This window comes from Mandrillus leucophaeus, unplaced genomic scaffold, assembly GCF_000951045.1.
Source record: "Mandrillus leucophaeus isolate KB7577 unplaced genomic scaffold, Mleu.le_1.0 Scaffold247, whole genome shotgun sequence".
NCBI classification, from domain to species: Eukaryota; Metazoa; Chordata; class Mammalia; order Primates; family Cercopithecidae; genus Mandrillus; species Mandrillus leucophaeus.
Window position 1 is genome coordinate 825,707 of NW_012102554.1, and position 18,616 is coordinate 844,322.

Below are 18,616 nucleotides of genomic sequence, written 5' to 3' on the forward strand. Positions count from 1 at the left end.
GATCCTGAAGATTCTATAGGAAGCCATTGGGGGCCCTCTGTATTTGTTGTTTTCATGAATTGACATTTTTTGGGACACGTGTTTTGAGGGTTTTGTCCCATACCATACTTCACTGGTTCTATAACTCCTCCTCACCCTTTACCCCAACACTGCTAAATCATCGATCAACAGAAACCCCAGGTTTGACTCTGCTTCTGCTGGGTGCCCAGCGGCAGCTGTGCTGGAGCCCACTCCTGCTAATTCCCCCAACACTGAACTTCTGATTACCTTTCTTTTTGCCACCATCTTTTCCCTAACAGCTTTTGTTAATCTTGGTTCTCTTGGCTGCTTCTCAAAGTGCAGCCAGCCCAGCAGAGACCAGGGACCGGAAGGCCGCCACGGGTAGTGTTTTAGCCCCATGTCACGTGGCTGGCAGAGCAGATCTGTTCCTATGCTCTGCAAACCAGGAGAGTCCGAAGTGATTTGGAATGTTTTCAAGATCCTGAGTTACTGCCTGTGGCAGCAGCTTGTAAACTGTTAAGCACTGTACAAATATAAACCATTGTTCTTGTGCAGTCACTGCAGGGACACAAGACCGGGTAGGCCCTGAGTTGTTCCTGTAGTGGCCCACAGTCAGCCCCTCAGTGCCTGACAACGTTTTCGAGATGATTCAGTCTGTGTTTGAGTCAGGTTGCTCTGTTTCGAGCTGTGCCTCTTCTTCTTATCCTGATACCTATGGCCCTAATGCTTAGCCATTTAAAGAAACCACCGTAACCTTCCTATAATATTTTAGGATTTTATTTTGGAATTGCATGTTGTTTACGTAAAGAACATAAGTCTGTGTGACTTTGTGAGATGAGAGCCTCAGGGGAACTGAGGGGAGTATTGCACTCAGATGGTTGTATTTTATGGTAGGCACTAGTATTTGGTGCTGATTCAATAAATAACCACCCACCTGACTAGTATTTTATCTGACTAGTGTCTCTTCCATTTAACACTTTCTGTTCATCAAGTTCATCAACCTGTGAGTTTCCAAATTCCTTTTTGCCTGTGTCTGAGTCCCATTCATGGATTCTGTTGATGACAACTGCCTTTACCCAAGTGGACCTTTGTTCTGTGGGGTAGTGTTCTCTTCGTGATTCATTTTTAGTTATTCTAACTGTAAGAACCATCTGCATAGCACAGTAAATACTGGAATATTAGGTGTGATGTTGCGTGTCACAGGACATAAATTGCCAAGTAGGTTTAGGTTGTTGTAATATACAACTTGACCTCGATTTTCAAGCATGAACATTCAGGTTTTCAGACACTATCCTGAATGCCCACCATCAGCAGCCTTGGCCATGTATTTCTGTAGCACATTGTTTGTCTGCCCCTTCATTCCTGTGGATGTTTTTGGGTAAGTCAACTTTCCTTTCTGGTCCCTGAATTTCAGAACCAACAATGTCCTTCTGTCTCTGTGGCGGCTTTATTTTGATCTTCTTCCTCATCACGGATTTAACAGATCTGATTGCTTTGCAGTGTGACTGTGAAGTTCCCTGTGATACCCGTTCCTGTGGCTACCTGGTTGGTAGGTGACAGCACTGTCCTTTCCCTGCCATTTGCAGAGAAATCTGAGTCGGACCATCCAGGAGCAGAAGCAGTTGTCTGAGAAGCTCAAAGAGGAAAGTGAGCAGAAGGAGCAGCTAAGAAGGTTGAAGAACGAGATGGAGAATGAGCGGTGGCACCTGGGCAAAACCATTGAGAAACTGCAGAAGGAGGTGAGGGGCTGGAGGAGGAAAGAGGATGTAGGGCCAGATGCCTTTGCTGGACCCAGTCCCCACTGAGGGTCTGGTGAAAGCCTGGGAAACCTGCGGTAGGTCTAAACCCTAAAGTGTCAGGGATTTGCAGATCCCCAGAGGCAGCTCTTTCGATTTGTTGAAGAGATACAGAGAAACTGGTCTAGAAAATGTTAATGCCAGTCTCCTCTGGATTCTGGGCACCAGAATCACTCTTAACAGTTAGTAGAAGCAGCCTGTGTGTCAGTGCATATGGAACCAATGTTAACTGGATCAGAATGGATGTCTCTGTGCAGATTCTCTGCATTTGCATCTCTATTACTTGTCCAGGAGTGTGAAAGCAGCTTCAAAGCTCAGTAGCTGCTGCTCTTTCTCCTCCTCTCTGCCCCACCATGCCCAGAAGGGGAAAGGCACCAAGCTGGCAGGCTTTCTGTATTCCGGGAGCTGACATGAGTGTCTGCTGTTTTCTGACGCGTGCTGTGTACCAGACACTTTACTACTTTGTTTCTAACTAGAATTTTACCTGCATCTGCTGATAAAGTTTTATCTGTATCTGCGGATACTAATTCTGACAACAACCCTGTAAGGTAGATATGATTTCAGTGTTTCCAGTGCGGACACGGCCAGGGCCCAGAGAGGTTAATGACGTGCCCCGGTCACGTACTGGTAAGTGGCACAGCAGGCATAGGACCCTGAGGCTGTGTGCCTGGCTCCAAAGGACGTACCTGCCCACTCCTCCATGCTGCTGCCAAGTTACAGGTGCCCACAGCTGGCTGGCTGAGGATCAGGCACTGGGCTGTCTTTGAAGGGGCCATAGAAGAAAGGGAGAAGAGGAGATGTGCTGTGTGTTGAAAGGGGACCCGGACCCTAGTCTCATATAGAGCATCCCAGGGTGGGCTCCCTCCCGTGTCACTTCTTCCAGATGGCAGACATTGTTGAGGCCTCCCGTACATCGACCCTGGAGCTCCAGAACCAGCTGGATGAGTACAAGGAGAAAAATCGCAGGGAGCTCGCAGAAATGCAAAGACAGTTGAAGGAGAAAACCCTGGAGGCAGAAAAGTCCCGACTGACAGCCATGAAAATGCAGGATGAGGTAATGCCTGGCCAGATAAGTTCTTCCTTTATCGCTTATCAGAGTATCCTTTGCCCTGAAACTCTTCTGTGAGGGACCTGGCGGTAGATTCGTGAGACAGCTTTTGTGCTTGACTCTTCATTCTTCACCCTCTGGATGGTTCTGTGAGCAAATGGCATTCTGGAGCACAAAGGACCCACTGATGGACTGTGAGGCTAAATGGACACAGCTTTAACCTGACCATTTTCTTGATGAATCTACAATTTTTTGCCTAACATGTTTAGCTGCCATTTATGGAGCAGCCGTGATGTGCCCAGCTGCATCCAGATGATTTATTTATGTGCTTTCATGTTTTAATTTAATCCTAGAATAGGGATTACAGTAACTGACTGTTTTTTTGGCCATTCATTTATGAAAATACAGACTTTTATTGGGATGAGGGTAGCAGACAAGAGTTTCACAACAATAATGGTGAATAAAAGAAATCCTCAGGAATTTATGAGTACTGAAATGATTAAAACATTGGTTTTATATTTAAGAAGAATTGAGCAAAGAAGCCCAAATGTTAGCTCCCTTCAGGCTTGGCCTCTCAAGAACTGAGAAAAAGAAAGGGGATGTTTTTGATTGTTTTAATGGAAAGCTGGAGGCTTCAAAATGTAAGCACAGCCTATGCTGATTTCCAGCTATATCTCTTGCCAGCTGGGTCACCTTGAGCAACTTACCCCAGCTTTCTGAGCATATGTTTCTACCTCTTTAAAAATACACCACATTTTAGTGACTTAATAATTAAATGAGATAATATGTGAGACTGTGTAGCAGCGAGTCTGTACATCTCAGACACTTCATAAATATTAATTTCCTTTTCTTTAATTTTAAGGCTTATTGTTTTTCATGAACAGTGCCAAGAGCACCAAGATTCCACAGGAAAACATTTTTTTTTCTTTGAAAAACAAACTTTAATTTCTTTGATGATCAAAGAAACATCACCCATGAGTCAGTGCTGAAACTGTGTAAAAGAACAATAGATATTTATTGCAGACTTCTAGAACACTCTTGAAAAGGACCTTGATAACAGATCCCTTTTGGCTCAGGGTTATATGATACAGGACTCCAAGTAAGAACTGAAATTAGCCCACTGACATCACAGTTCTCTTTGGCATTTAAAAAAAAAAAAAAAATCATGTTCATTACTACAGCACAGAGGCAGAAGGATTCAGATATCTTCCAGAACACCAACAAGCACCTGGTCTGATTTGACTTCAAAAGATCACCGTGTCACAATGACCCCTGAAAAGTACTTCCCATTGCGTTTTATATAATGATTTTTATGATAGAATCCTTGGGTTGGAAGGAAATGTAGAGATCCTCTAGTTAGATAAGGAAACTGAGGTCCAGAGAGAATAGTTAAGGCCAGATGGAGACCGGTGTTGTTTATAAAAGAGCAGTCATTCCAAAATAAAAGGATTCCTTGCAAGGAAAATAAAGATGGCCCTTCCTGGATTTTTCTCACTGATGCAGCCCTGTGAGATGCTGTTTCCATGTGAGCAACAGACGTGGACACCTCATCATTCTGCAGGGAAACTACAGTGAGACACCACCCTTGACTAAGATGCTAGAGTGATGGAGTTGTTGAAAGCAAAAGTGAATTGACAAGCCAAGGTCACTCTGGATCCTTGAAAAACTCAAGCTCAACTCTGTTCTCTGCCCCTCTTCTTGTGTTTTGATTGAGCTGAGTTGAAGATCTTGGTTTAAAAAAAAAAAACAAAAACCCAAAAGCGACAGGGGTCCATTCTAAGTGCTGTAATAGTTGCTGCATTTGCTTTGAGAGAAATAGACATTTTTCACCCATTCTACCTTCCGATAAGCTTGATCTTTAGAGAATCGAGACTTAGTGATTACCACTATTGAGTTTATTTTCTAAATCCTTTTTAGCAAAGGGTGACTTCAACTACTTAAAGCACTAGGAAGTTCAAAAGTTGTTTGCTTACTTATGATTCAGGATACATTGTTCACAGACACCATGCTAGTTATTCTCTTCTGCCGGCTCCCGTCAAGGACTCTGAGTATGACGGGGCCCTTACCAGGTGTTAGGAGGGACCTGCTGGGTGTGGAAGGTGGAGCTGTGCTGAGCGGTGGAGGAGGGCACGCCGGGCATTGGGAAGGGGGACAGGAAGGAAACGCAGGCTGCACATTTGCCTGTCATTCTTTCTGACCCTCATACCCATGTTCTGTTTTGGTATCATCTCATTTGATTCTCATAATAGCTGTAGAAGGCTGGTTTTATAATTATCCCAATTTTGCGAATGAGGAAACTGAGTCATAGAGCGTTTTTTTGTTGTTTTGTTTTTGTTTTTTTAAATGCTCTGGAATATAGCACACCCTCTGTATCCAGAGAATGTCCCATCACTCTTTTTCCATGGGGTGATTTTCATTCTGTGCTTTCATTTACTTTCTGTCATGGTAACCACCAAAACTAGATGCGGGTCTTCATCTGGAGATGTCGTCTTCAAGGCTAGGCTGTTCTCAGAAATGCCCAGTGCTGCTGTCAGCCTCCCAGAGAAGAAGACATTTCCTCAAGTTTTCTCACGGGTTTTCCGAAGCTGTCCTCAACTACTGGGGCTTTCCAACTCTCCTGTGACAGACACCGCAGAAGGGTGGCATTCTGTAGTGGAGTTTGCCATTCGCTTTCATATACTCTGAAGGAAACAGACCCCCTGGTGTATTCTATTCCTGAGACCGTAACTCTACTCAATACTGGTACCAACTCCAAGAGGGTAGGACACTTAGAACAAAGCAGACAGCCTGGGGCTTCACCATATCAGCCCACACAGATGTTTAAGGGAGACCTACTGTGTGCTGAGCTGGCTGGTCTCCCCAGGGAGCTTCCAGAGTTCAAGACACAGACTGGCCCTTGTGAATCACGCTGTTTTGTCTGTTGCACTTTATTCAAAGCTATTAGTTGAGTGCCATCTTGTGGATGGAAAAAAGTCAACATTGTAAATTAAGAGCTAATCATTTTCTTCTACAAAGCAGTGGCTTTCCCTAATGTGCCTGTGTATATTGTTAGGTTTTGTGCCAGTAGGTTGCTTTGCGGTCATTAATTCAGTTGTGTGTTCTTTTTTACTGACTTGAAACCTCTTTTGAGGTGACAGTGATACCGGTAGACAATAAATTACCCCCTGGGAAACATGTATTTAGTTAAGGGGCTCTCGAGAATTTTTAACACGACCTAGTAAAACCTGCATTTAGCGTTCAGCCAGGCATGGTGGCTCACGCCTGCAATCCCAGTACTTTGGGAGACCGAGGTGGGCATCACCTGAGGTCAGGAGCTCGAGACCAGCCAGGTTACCATGGTGAAACTCCATCTCTACCAAAAATACAAACATTAGCTCAGTGTGGTGGCAGGCACCTGTAATCCCAGCTACTTGGGAGGCTGAGGCAGGAGAATTGTTTGAACCCAGGAGATGGAGGCTGCAGTTAGCCAAGATTGCACCACTGCACTCTAGCCTGTGCAACAAAGCAAGACACCATCTCACAAAACAAAAACAAAAATGAAACCTACATCTTGCAACCCAGGAATACACGCATCTGCACAAATATATGAATGTCTAGTACAAAAGATTTGCAAATCAGTATTTGCTAATACTCTGCTATTTTTTCTGTTCTATTTAATTAAAAAATACTGGTCAACATCTACCAAATGGAATTTGTAACCTAATAGGTTGCTGCCTATAGCTGGAAAACCCCCTCTTTTTACAAAAAGGAAACTGAGGCCCAGAGGGAGGTAGGACTTGCTCAGGGTCTTCTGATCTCCCATATTATGGGGGTCCAGCGGATCTTCCTTTTGGTGGAGTCAGCCTGTGCACTGTCTGTGGAGGTCTCTATGCTCTTGAGGCACCCCAGGAAACCATCCCAGCTGTCTCTCCTCCTAGATGCGCCTAATGGAGGAAGAGTTACGGGACTACCAGAGAGCTCAGGATGAAGCGCTCACAAAAAGGCAGCTTCTGGAGCAGACGCTGAAGGACCTGGAGTATGAGCTGGAAGCCAAGAGTCACCTCAAAGATGACCGCAGCAGACTGGTCAAGCAGATGGAGGTCTGTGGGCCGCACAGCGTGAGCTGGGGGACCTGTGGAGAGCGAGTCTGGGCCACGAGAGAAGCCTCCTCTTTGCTCTCAGCTCCGCCTGTGGGAAGTCTGGGGTTTTTATTCTCTCCCACAGCCAGGTGTAGTGAGGTCATTTCTTGATTGATGGAAGGGGCCAGTCATTGATAGACTCAGGACATTAGAGTTAGAAGGAATGATGGACACAATTTAGTCTGACGTTCTCATTGTCTTGAGAGGAAATGGAACAGATTCCTAGGGACGTAGGTGATTTTGCCTAAGGGCACAGACAGTTCCTTCCTTTTCTGTTTGTTCTTTGGAGCAGTGCTTTCAGCTAACTAGAAGGAACCAAACTGCTGCACGTCCAGAGAGCAGCCTCCTAGGAATCGTCATCCTTCATTAGCCACACCGCATATTCCATTCTTGCTTCCTGTTTCTGGCCCATTTTCTCTTACGGGTTATTTGGCTTTGCCAGAGCTCGCAGCACACTGTGACTCAATTTACTGTGGTATACATAGTATGTACATAGTCCAAGACAGCATATCAGAAAGTGCTGAATGCAGTCACCACATGGGGGTGATCTGGTCACAGGCTGAAAACACAACATATTAGAAAAATGTCAATGAAGTAACAGAATCTAAGTATGGACAGTTCACTGAGGTTGACAAGAAGAACCTTAGAATCACTCCATCTGAACTTTTAAAAAAGAATAATTCTTAGGAACAAAACTAACCCCCAGAAACACACACATACACACACAAGCCCCAGTAGAATTTAGAGAGAGGGAGAGACACTGAAAAAGTGGAATTGAGAGAGACACTAAAAAATAGTCTCAGACTTTTCAGAGAAGTTAAAATGGTCAAGATTTTGATAAAAGGCAGTGCTCAAGGCCATGGAGAGATGGCTTAAATTCAGAATCAATGGAATTCCTGATTCAACTTTGCAAATAAACAGAAATAACTTTTAAAACCTCCAGGGGACTTAGTAGCCGTTTATATCTAGGTAGTGTTGTTTCAGTCATTGAAGATTTTATTAGATAGGCCTCTTTTAGAGACTGGAATAACCTGATTACAGTTGTATTGCTCTTTTGTACGACTGCTGTACGTTTTGCTAATGTCCTGGTTCTGCTCTCTTTAGGGGTGGTAATTTTAAGTCAAGCTAAGGTCAACCCACTTAACTAGAAACTGATTATTCTAGGGCCTACAACAACCTGGCTCAAAACAAGCTAAAGCCTCTTCAGGCAGTGGAGGAAGAACCTTTGGAGTAATGGCCCTGGCCTGGACCCCTAACACTCCTGCTGGGTTCTGTGCAGTATGGATTTTAGGCAAGAAGAGAGTCCTACAAAGAGGTGCTAAAATCCATAGTATATCCTGACTAAAGAGAACATTTCCTTTGGCCGACTTAGGTCTAGAAGGAGTGGCATAGCTAAGCTTCATTTGCCCATTTGCAATATTTAGCTATTTTCCCATTAATTACAAAATGAATGGCTCTTAAGACCCTGCTACCATGAGATGCACTTGAGGGGTATTTTGTCCCCTAAGAGGCAGCTAGCAGGACCATCTTGCTGTGACTACGTCTTGCCTGCTCCTTCACTAGCACTTAAAATTAATTTTCAAGACTCAAGAGGTCTCCCAACGATGGGCATTTTCTGTAAACTCAGGTGGCTGTTGGATGTAAATGCAGCTCTTGTGATGTCTGTCTGACTATAGTGAGACTGGTCTTGGAGGCATCAGGAACCACTGAATAAACAGGAGGCTTCGGTGCATGGGCCAGCTCCGATCCAAGTTGGACTTTGAGATGCTTGGCTCCCGGGAGAGGGCTTTCTGGCTTCCCCATAGGTTTTGATCACTACCTGGGGGCCATTCACAGGCAGTTAGTCATTCACATGAATCCTGGGTGTCTTACTGTGATAAATAGAATAATATTTAGGGATAGAGGTGTCCATTGCTTATCAATCCACTTTGGCAATTTCAGAGACAATATTTATATACAAATGCTGCAGGTTCACATTTAGAACTTGGAATGCCAATTGCTTTTTAGCATTTGTGGCTCTGAGTTTACTTAGACTTATGACAGAGTGACTGGTGACAGGAGAAACACATGCTCAAGACCAACAACCCGCAGTTCTAAGTGGGGTGGTTGGTGTTAGAAGCCTCTTTTCTTCATATACAAAGCTGCTTTGAAATGTTTTTCTCTTAACACTCAATTAGGTTAGATTAGGAGCCAACAAAGAAGCCACAAATTATTATTCTTAAGTGATGATGAGTTTAACAGAATTGGTTAGCACTGCCTTTTGGTTCATCCAATGCAGGTTTGGGAGTGCACAGTGCAAATGCATGCTGTTCCTTAGATGTCTGCTGTAGATTTACTCCTGCAAGGCTCTTGGAAACCCTGAGCAGGATGCAGACAGAAGATTATCCTGAGCATGAAGTGTTTTTTTCCACATTGTCTTTTAACAGACACTGGCTTAGGTAGATCTGTTTAAAGTTATTGATTCACAGGGAGAAACAAAGACTTGACAGAAACATGCTCAAATGTCCTTAGTGTTTGTATTAGGGTTTGGGATAATGTTTTTTCTTCTTCTATGTGTTTTCTACATACACAGTTATATTTTACATTACAAGTCATGAAACACATAGTTTAAGAAATATCTGCCTTGGGCAATGTAAGAAATAGATATATTGTTTTTCCAAACCCTAATGCTAGTCAGCTCTCATTTGCCCTTAGAGTTCTTTCTCTATGGGGCAGTCTTTGCTCTTAATCCCGATCAGTGCAAGTTAAGTCGACTGTGTTTGTGATTTCTTTCTTAGGACAAGGTGTCTCAATTGGAGATGGAACTGGAAGAAGAGAGAAACAACTCGGATTTGCTGTCTGAGAGGATCAGTAGGAGCCGGGAACAGGTACTGTTCTATAGGTGAATGATGCGTGGATTGTCCCGTGTGAAAATGGAACATGAGGGGTTAAACCTGAGGATTCAGTTAAGGCCAGGAGAGAAGAATTCATGCCGTCTAGAAATTGATGGAAGATTGAATAGTCATCACCCTAATAAGCTTCTAGGAGAGACTTTGACCAGATTACTTGTGTTTTAGATTTTAAATTTTAATTCTTGGTCAGCTAATTTCCTAATCTATACCTAGCATCATTTGAAGGTTTTTAAGTTTTGTTTTCATCTTTTTAAATTAAGAAAGTGCCAGTGCTAGTCCAGAAAAAGTGAAGGGCTTTCTCAATGTTGATGTACAGTTCGTCCAGCACCATTTCAAGGCCTAGGCATACAACTGGGTAAGCTGTCATTAAAAGCACATTCTGTCATTAGAAGTTTCTACATGTATCCACAGGTATCTTGTAAATGAAGGGCTGAGACTAGTGAATACATATTAATTCTCTTTGAAACTGCCGCTGAGTGTTCTGAATCCTCTTCCCAAAATGTTTCCACATTTTATCTGTCAAGTGGTTGGAGCATGCACTGGCGACACAGAAACTAGTTAACAGTACTGCTGTTTCCTTGTGATCTCACTGCTCTCCCCAGATCTCATCTGCCACTCCCAGTCTCTCTCAAAGCCCCTCTGAACCTTCACTTAATTAAAAAATGGAAACACAGGTCAAAAGCCTTTGGATAATACTGCGTGTATTATCTGCATGTCGCTTGAGAAATGAGTTCCATCATCTATAACATGAGAGTGACTCTCCCCGATTGCCTCACCGTGTTGTCATAAGGATCAAATGTAAGTGAAACTCCTTCCAAAACTGCAAAAAGCATTCACTTGGAAAGTACTATTACTGATTGTGAATGCTTCATAGGTATGTGTACTGCTGATTAACTTGTCAAGGAAAAGGCTGCATCATAGAGCCTACTTTCTGTTGCACCTAACATGGTGCTGGCTACCAAATTCCACACACTTGCTTGTTGAACGAATGACCCTTAGAGCCTCAGCTCTAAAAAGCACTTTTCATACCACGGCCAATAGATTGTTATTCATAACCACTTGGGAAACTTCCACTTTCTGCTTTATGTTTTTATCCTCTCTTTCCAATCTTCCCTGTTCCAAAGGGCACTTTCCTCTGGTCTCTTCTGCTTATTCATATGGAGTTCCCTTTCCTCAGTTCAGGGTGACCAAGAATTGAAAGTTGCAGAGCTTGGGGATAGCACCTTCTGAGCAGGCAGCCCTGCTCAAAGTAGAATGCGAATCACTGGCTGCTTTTCCATATTCCGTTAGGTCCCTGTTGACAGATTTCTTTATAAACAAGTGGGATACTCGTGCTGCTTTTCTCCTGAGAGTGAAGGAAATTGCAACCCCAGGTTCATATCCTCCACCCTCCTCATGGAGTCTGGGTTCTGTCTGCATGTTCCCAGGCTGTGATTCCTCTGGAGCTGCGAAAGTCCAGCAGGCCAGAGCTGCACAGGTTTAGAGAGGGACCTTCCTGAAAACCAAAAGCCCAGATGGACAGCTCGACCTTGATATCTCCCCTACCGCCCCCCAGGGTTCTTACTGAAGACTGTGTTTTCTAAGTTCTCTCACTGGAATAAAAGCTGTTTTGTGATGAGCCCCTGCCAGCCTGGCTAAGTAGCCACGTTCCCCCCCCGTCCCGCCACATGTCAGAATCCACTAAACATTCACAATGACAAAGGATGTGACCATGGATTTGTTTTGCCAGCGCTTCTTGTGGCTTATGCTAAGAAGAATAGTGGGAAAGTGTGTCATCCTATCAGTAACGAGGCAGTGAAAACAGACCTTCAGTTCCATGTTTACATCAGAAACAAAACACAGACACTGAACCAGAACATGTCTGCCTCCCTTAGCTCAGCTGACAGCCCAACACTGAGAGAACTGGTCATGCAGAGATCTGGTCCCAGAATTGCTCTGGACACTTCTTTTTCCTTTCAGCTGAGCACTTGGATCATGGAGAATAGAACTGCTGTCCATGATGTGGTCAAGGCTAAAAATATTTCCACTAAGCCAAGAACTTGATGTCAGTTTAGGGGGGAAGTTAAGGGAACCGAGAACCTGAACTAAGTCCCGGGAGGAAGTGAAGGGAACTCACTTGGTCTGCTGGGGAAAGCAGTGGGCTGGGAGTCCCAGTCCTGGCTCCTGCACTAGCCTCATTTACCTCTGGGAGAGTCCCAGCCTCTCTGAGCTCAGTCTCTAAAATCTATCAAAAGGAAGTGATTGATCCAGGTGATCTCTGAAGGTTTTTCTGAATTCTAACACTGCAATACTGCAAGAAGGTTTTATACATCCAGAAGTGTCTGACTCACCCTTTACTTTCCCCCATTCTCTCCCTGTATCTGAGTTATATGCCTAAAAAGATGAGTTCCACAAATGTCTACAGCCTCTTTCCCTATCAGCTCTCTTTCCCTCTTCTGTTTTCTTTCTTCTCACTGCATCATCTGAGATAGGGAGGGTAAAGCCTGGTGTTTGTTGTAAGTGGAGAAATTGAGGATCACATTCACGTGGATGTAGGAATTGGTAAGCCAATGAAACAGAAACGCTGAGATAAAGTGATGTCTCCCGATTGTGTTCTGAGAGCTTCTCTTCTGGCCTTTGCTGCCTCCTGACTTGTGAGGGAGGGCGGAGAATTGGATGGGCCAAATACCCGCCTCCCTGGAAAGCATCTCATTCTCATTCAAAGTTGAGGTTGAGTCAAGGCTTATTTCCTGCCTCTTGAAATGAAGGCCTTGGGTATAGACAGATGGGCCCTGATTCTGAGCCCTTCTGGTCCACTTAGATTAACTTCTAGGGCCATGTGCCTGTGCTGTCCTGCTGGAATCAAAGCAAGAAAAGGGAAACTTCAAAACTTAAGACCCTTTTTCCTCTCCCCTATCAAATGCTGACCTTATGACATCTTCTTAACAAGGACAGCTCCTAAAAAACAGGAAAGGGTGCATGTTATCTTGAACCCAAGTAATAGCATCAGCCCTGCCTTCCTAGCAAGTTGCTACTAGGCACTGAAAAGAGAAGGCATGGGACATTTTAGTTTGGCGATCTTGTTCTCTTTAAATTAAAAAGTTCAAACTTAACAGCTCTCCTTAAACTCTGAATTCTCACAGGCTCCTTTGCTGAATCTTTGCTTCCCCCAAACATCTCCCACTAGCTTTAGTGATGGGACTTAAGTGAATAAGCCAGAAAAAAGATTTTCCAGCAATATTAGTGAATGGTCAACCCCTCTCATGGACTGTTAGATCTGGCAAGGACCTCAGTCCAACTCTCCTCACTTCTCTGTAATGGATGCGGGATTTGAGGCCCAGAGTCACCTGGTGGTTTGGCCACAGTCATGCTGGCAATTGACTGCAGAACTGGGCTTAGGTTTCAATTTCCAAGGCAGTGCTCTATCTACCCATGCTTGCAAAATATGATGAATGCCTGCTGTGTGCATGGCATTGCAGTAAAGCTCCAAGAGGACCAGAAATGGTCCCTGACCTTGAGTTGCTACAGTTTGTTTGAGGAGCTGGGTCAGACCTAAAAAATTGGTAACTAACAATAAAAAACGGTGGATACTAAATGCCAAGTAAAAGATTCAAGCAACTAATGAGGGAAAGACCAATGTAGCAAGAGTGAGTGTGGAAGAATTACTAGAAAGAGGGTGGGGACCTGGGGTCAGCTCTAAAGAAAGGCTAAGATTTGAATAAACCAAGGGGATTGGGAATGGGATTCTAGATAGAAGGAATGGTGTGAACAAAGACTGGGAGGTAGGAATCTATACAGCATTTTGAGGAGCAATGAATGGATGAATGGATGAGTGTGACTCAATCAGATTTCTAGTTTCCATAGGAAATGAAAGGAGGTAAGTTTGAAGATACAGACTGAAGGTTTGAATGGCTCTATCGTGAAGGCAGTGGGCAGCCATCGAAGGCTGTTGAGCAGAAGAGTGAAGCATGCACTGTGTTCTAGAAGACTCATGCCAGGGGTGGGGGTGAGGACTGGAGAAGGGGTGATGGAGAGGAGGCCTCAACTGTGCTGTTACCAGGGCAGAGGACAGGAAAGGCTGCATGAGATGGTGTATTTGATCCTTTCTATGCCTCTGTTCTTTCTTTCTCTTTCTTATGCATACATTTGGCACTCACTAAAAGCTGGCCATGTTATTTATACGTTCCTGGCCTGTACTAGTGCATTCTCACACTGCTATAAGGACATACCTGAGACTGGGTAATTTATAGAGGAAAGAAGTTTAAGGGACTCACAATTCAGCATGGCTAGGGAGGCCTCACAATCACGGTGGAAGGCAAAGGAGGAGCAAAGGCACCTCTTACGTGGCGGCAGGCAAGACAGTATGTGCAGGAGAACTGCCTTTATAAAACCATTTGATCTCATGAGACTTACTCACTGTTACAAGAACAGCACAGGGAAAAAACCCACCCCCATAGTTCAGTTACCTCCCACTGGGTCCCTCCCACAACACGTGGGGATAATAGGAGCTATAATTCAAGATGAGATTTGGGTGAGGACACAGCCAAACCATATCATAGCCTTTCTAAGGGCTTCCTTTACATGCTCAGGACAGTCTTATTCAGAATGATGGATTCAGGAAATCCTAATTGAGAGAGAAAAATTTTTCAAACCTCTCGGATGTTTGGACTTTGTTTTCAGGTCTGACTGCTATGAAGGAGAAGGGATGGATTTGGAGTTGATAAAATGATACCTTCTTTATGAAATAGAAGTATTGAGTATCTGTTTTCTCACCCAAGTATAGTCCCACCATATACAGAAAGGTTTCTGATTGGCTTATAAGTTGAAAGAAGTTCAAGTCACTGGTGTTTGGTCTGTTTAAATCTAGAGTAATCCTTTTTCCTTTCCATCCTCCAAAAACCATGTTTCCATTTATGACAATTGCCATCCTTACCAATGATTCCCTAAGTGCTAGGCACTGTGCTGGGTGTCTCACTTTCTTGTTGTTTTCAGGTTTTGCAAGGTGAAGTGACTACATAGGGTCACACAGTTTGTAGGAGGAGTCACAGTTTGACTCCAAAGCCTCCTGCCTGTTCCCATCATCCCTGCATGAGACTATGTCATGGTCTTAAAGACTACTCCTTCAAATGCATTTGGGTCTCCATTCCCAAGTTAAAAGTCATGTTTCTTAAAATGGGTGAGGATTTAAGTTCAGCTGATCCTCTCCTGGTTCTTTATGAGTGCAGGATTTAAATTGCCAAAGAGAGGTCCGGCTTCATGTGTTTTAAATTAAAGGTCAATAGGCTGTTGTGCTGGCTCGATGGGTACTGCTGCAAACACTTCACAGCAGAGCTGGGCCTACATGGGAAGGCGTTCTGTTGGCCATGGAGACCATGATGACCCAGCCCAGTGGAAAGATGATTCATCAAGCCCAGGCAGCTGGCAGGCAGGAAAAATACCGACTCGAGCTTTGGGTGGCTTCATGGTCTCTCCAGGGACTGAGCAAGGCTACCTTGTTGCTTCAGCAACTGCAGGATTAAATCCCAGGGATAGAGTTGTGGGCTCCTACAGTCACTTTCTGGAACTGCTCCTTACTGGCTCACACCTGCTCCTCAGTCAGCGTCAGGGGTGCCACGCGTGCTAAATGGGACTGTCTTCTCTTCTTTGCAGTTGTGAGTGAAAGATCAGAGGGGGGTTTTCTTCTTCTTTTTTTTTTTTTAATTGCTCCTAATCTCAGAACTGCCTCTTATTGTATCAGCTGCTGAAAAACCCAGTGTGTACAGTTGATTAATAATAATTTTCCTTTTTTAAAATTTTTTTTTTTTTTTTTTTTTTTTTTTGAGACGGAGTCTCGCTCTGTCGCCCAGGCTGGAGTGCAGTGACGTGATCTCGGCTCACTGCAAGCTCCGCCTCCCGGGTTCACCCCATTCTCCTGCCTTAGCCTCCCGAGTAGCTGGAACTACAGGCGCCCGACACCACGCCCAGATAATTTTTTATATTTTTCGTAGAGACGGGGTTTCACCGTGTTAGCCAGGATGGTCTCGATCTCCTGACCTCGTGATCCACCCGCTTTGGCCTCCCAAAGTGCTGGGATTACAGGCGTGAGCCACCGCTCCTGGCCTTTTTGATTATTTTTTATGCCAGCCAGGAGTGTGGGCTTGCCAACCTCTTTATAGCCCAATGATAAACACAGGTGATGGGGTTCAGTATTGTTATTGGCCATCACAGATAGCTCTGGCTTTCCATTAACCTGAAAGGCAGCTACTTAGAATCCTGAGAGCTGGCTCAGGACATGGGTGTCTCTGACATAAAACCCACTGGAATCTGATACTGTGATTTCCCATCAAAATACTCAGGATACTTAGCATTCTTTCAATCCAGCTGCGATCCACTTTTGCCTTCAGCTCCTATTCTGTTTTAAATTTGACTGGCAAGTTTTTGTTCATGCTATTTAATGTAATTGAAGGGTAAACAGCATATAAAGCACTAAGCTTATATAAAGAAATACTTTTCCAGCCTCGAGTTTACTCTCCTCTGGTCCAGGAGGCTGGCTCAGCCAAGCCATAGTTCCCCCCGCCTCTCACCACCACCCCAGGGCAGGTGCCAGTGTGGGCTCAGGGTAACAATTTGGTTTACAATATTCCCAAGTCAAGGGGCCTAGTCCTGGGATCACTGCATTGAGGACAGCTAAGAGCAGGGACACACAGGATACTTCTGGGTTTATGGTGAAACCGATCCTTCTTGGGGCATTGTCCATAACACCACGCAGTATTCCTTGTATAAGGCTCCACATAGTGGATTTACTTTAGAATTTCATGTCAGGCTGTCCTTTGAAGAACTGAAGGAAGCCTATCATGTTTGCCAAAAGCCTAGGTTTGCGAAGACTCGAGAAAAGGGACTGCCTGCTCAGGTCACAGTAACTGTTAAGTTTTATGGCTACACATTTATTCCTTCCTGTTCTTCACTCTGATTTATTTTACATTTCCATTTTAATAGCCATGGTGGGGGATAAATAATTCCTTTTTTTTTTTTTTTTTTCCTTTGGAGAGTCACCATTATCCTCAGTCTCTCCAGGGGTCCTCCAGGGGGAGGTCTTGAACCTGTGGGGACCCTCCAGGATGCCGCCATGCTAAGTGCTGCTCTGCACAGGGAAGTCTGTTTCCTGGTGGGATCCAGATTTTTCAGACACTGGCACTGAGGGTGCTAGACTGTGGCCAGTGGCTGCTGCTTTACGTGGCAAGATTTGTCCTGAACCCCCAGGCTGGGCCCAGGGCTGTGTGACTACTTGGCCATCCTGGAATCCCTCCACACGCTCTCTGCACTCTGCCTCACTCCACCATAGGCACGTTCTCCTTCTGGGCTCCAAAGCCCCTGCCCGAACTCTCCTCCTTGTGGGTCTTTTTCCTTTATCGAGAGTCCTAGGTCCTACAGGTTTGCGAAGACACAATGGGGAGGGGAGAAAAGAGTGTATGAGTTTTTCTGAGAAAACCTAGGTTGGACTCCCAAAGCTGCTTCCACCTAACTCTGACTCAGCGGCTGTTTCTGGACCTCCCACCTGGAAACTCAGGGTGATAACATCTGCCTCGGAGAGTTCCTCTACCCTGAACGGTAGAGGAGGCACCAGGTTGTGCTTTTATTGTATCGTTGGCCAGCTCGGGGACCCTTACAGGCTGTCTCATTCAATCAAGTTCCTTGCTTAGGAGTCTGTATCCCAGCAGTTAGATCAACAAGGTCACAGGTGAGGGACTGGGAGAGCTAGCAGGACAAGCTGGGCCACTGCTGTTTGTAATCACTTCCCATTACAGTGGAAATTTAATCACGTCCTCAGTGAAGTGTGGGGCACTGCCCTGGGCATATGAACAGAACGGCTGCCGCTGGGAGGCACGTCCGTCCTCAGTCCCGTGGCCCAGCTGTTCTGATGACCTCCACGTGTGAGGTGTTGGTGGCTGGTTCAGAAACCACCTTGGGAGCAGGGCCGTGAGTCCGCATTCATTCCCCTTTCACTTTGTGCTGGGGTCACAGTGACAGCAGTTGTTCTGGTGCCCTCTGTGCAGTGTGTGATTCGTGAGCAGGAGCGGGCCCGAGTTGGGTGGCCATGCCCTGCCTGCTGGTCCTGGCCATTGCTAGCATTTTTCCCTTCTCCGTGCAAGATGCCGTAAGGAGGCTGGACTGCCCGTCTGTGCCTGGATGTTTCTGCTACAGCTGCATTTGAACTCTACGTCTATTGGAATCCTTTCCACTTAGTTGGTCCAGAGGCAGAGCCATGAAGTAACGGGCAGTGCAGGGGCTTGGCCTGGCTCTAGCCCTGATCCTCAGGTTACTTGCCTAACCGCCGCCCTAGGCCTCAATTTCCTCTGCTGAACATTCTGAACCTCCATGAATTAGATGCCTGCCAGTTAGGAATTCTAAAATGTGAGCATTTTCTTTGGACCACCTGGTACCCGCCTCTCACCTAGGGGCAGAGGCCCAGCTTCCCCCTGTGGTGTTGGAGGCCTTTGTGTCCCAACCCTGCCTGTCCCACCAGCATCATTTCGCCCCGTTCCCTGTCGCCCACTCTGGGCCAGTGACATCATGCTGTGTGACACACCTAGGTCAGGACAAGGGGAGCCAGGGAGCAGATGCAAACCTGGCCCAATGTGGGGTGTCTCCTCTGGCTATTCCTGGGATCCCAGTTCTTGCTCTCCTTGGGGGACAGTGAGGAAGGGGCGAGCTTATCTTTTACTCACTGGGGTGCATGTACAGGTGGCGAAATTCAACTTGAGGCCAGGCCAAGTAAGCCTGTGTCAAACGCTCTCCAGGCCCTGG

At 45.3% G+C, this 18,616-nt stretch overlaps 1 protein-coding gene across 2 annotated transcripts in view; it reads left to right on the top strand.

The window, feature by feature from the left end:
• CGNL1 (cingulin-like 1) overlaps positions 1-18,616 on the top strand; it is a 127,030-nt gene that overhangs the window by 99,991 nt on the left and 8,423 nt on the right. For both annotated transcript variants that reach the window (XM_011983168.1, XM_011983167.1), the window contains exons 11-14: positions 1,587-1,739; positions 2,680-2,850; positions 6,762-6,923; positions 9,740-9,829. In XM_011983168.1, coding sequence (XP_011838558.1) covers positions 1,587-1,739; positions 2,680-2,850; positions 6,762-6,923; positions 9,740-9,829 — 576 coding nt within the window. The remainder of the gene's footprint in view (positions 1-1,586; positions 1,740-2,679; positions 2,851-6,761; positions 6,924-9,739; positions 9,830-18,616) is intronic.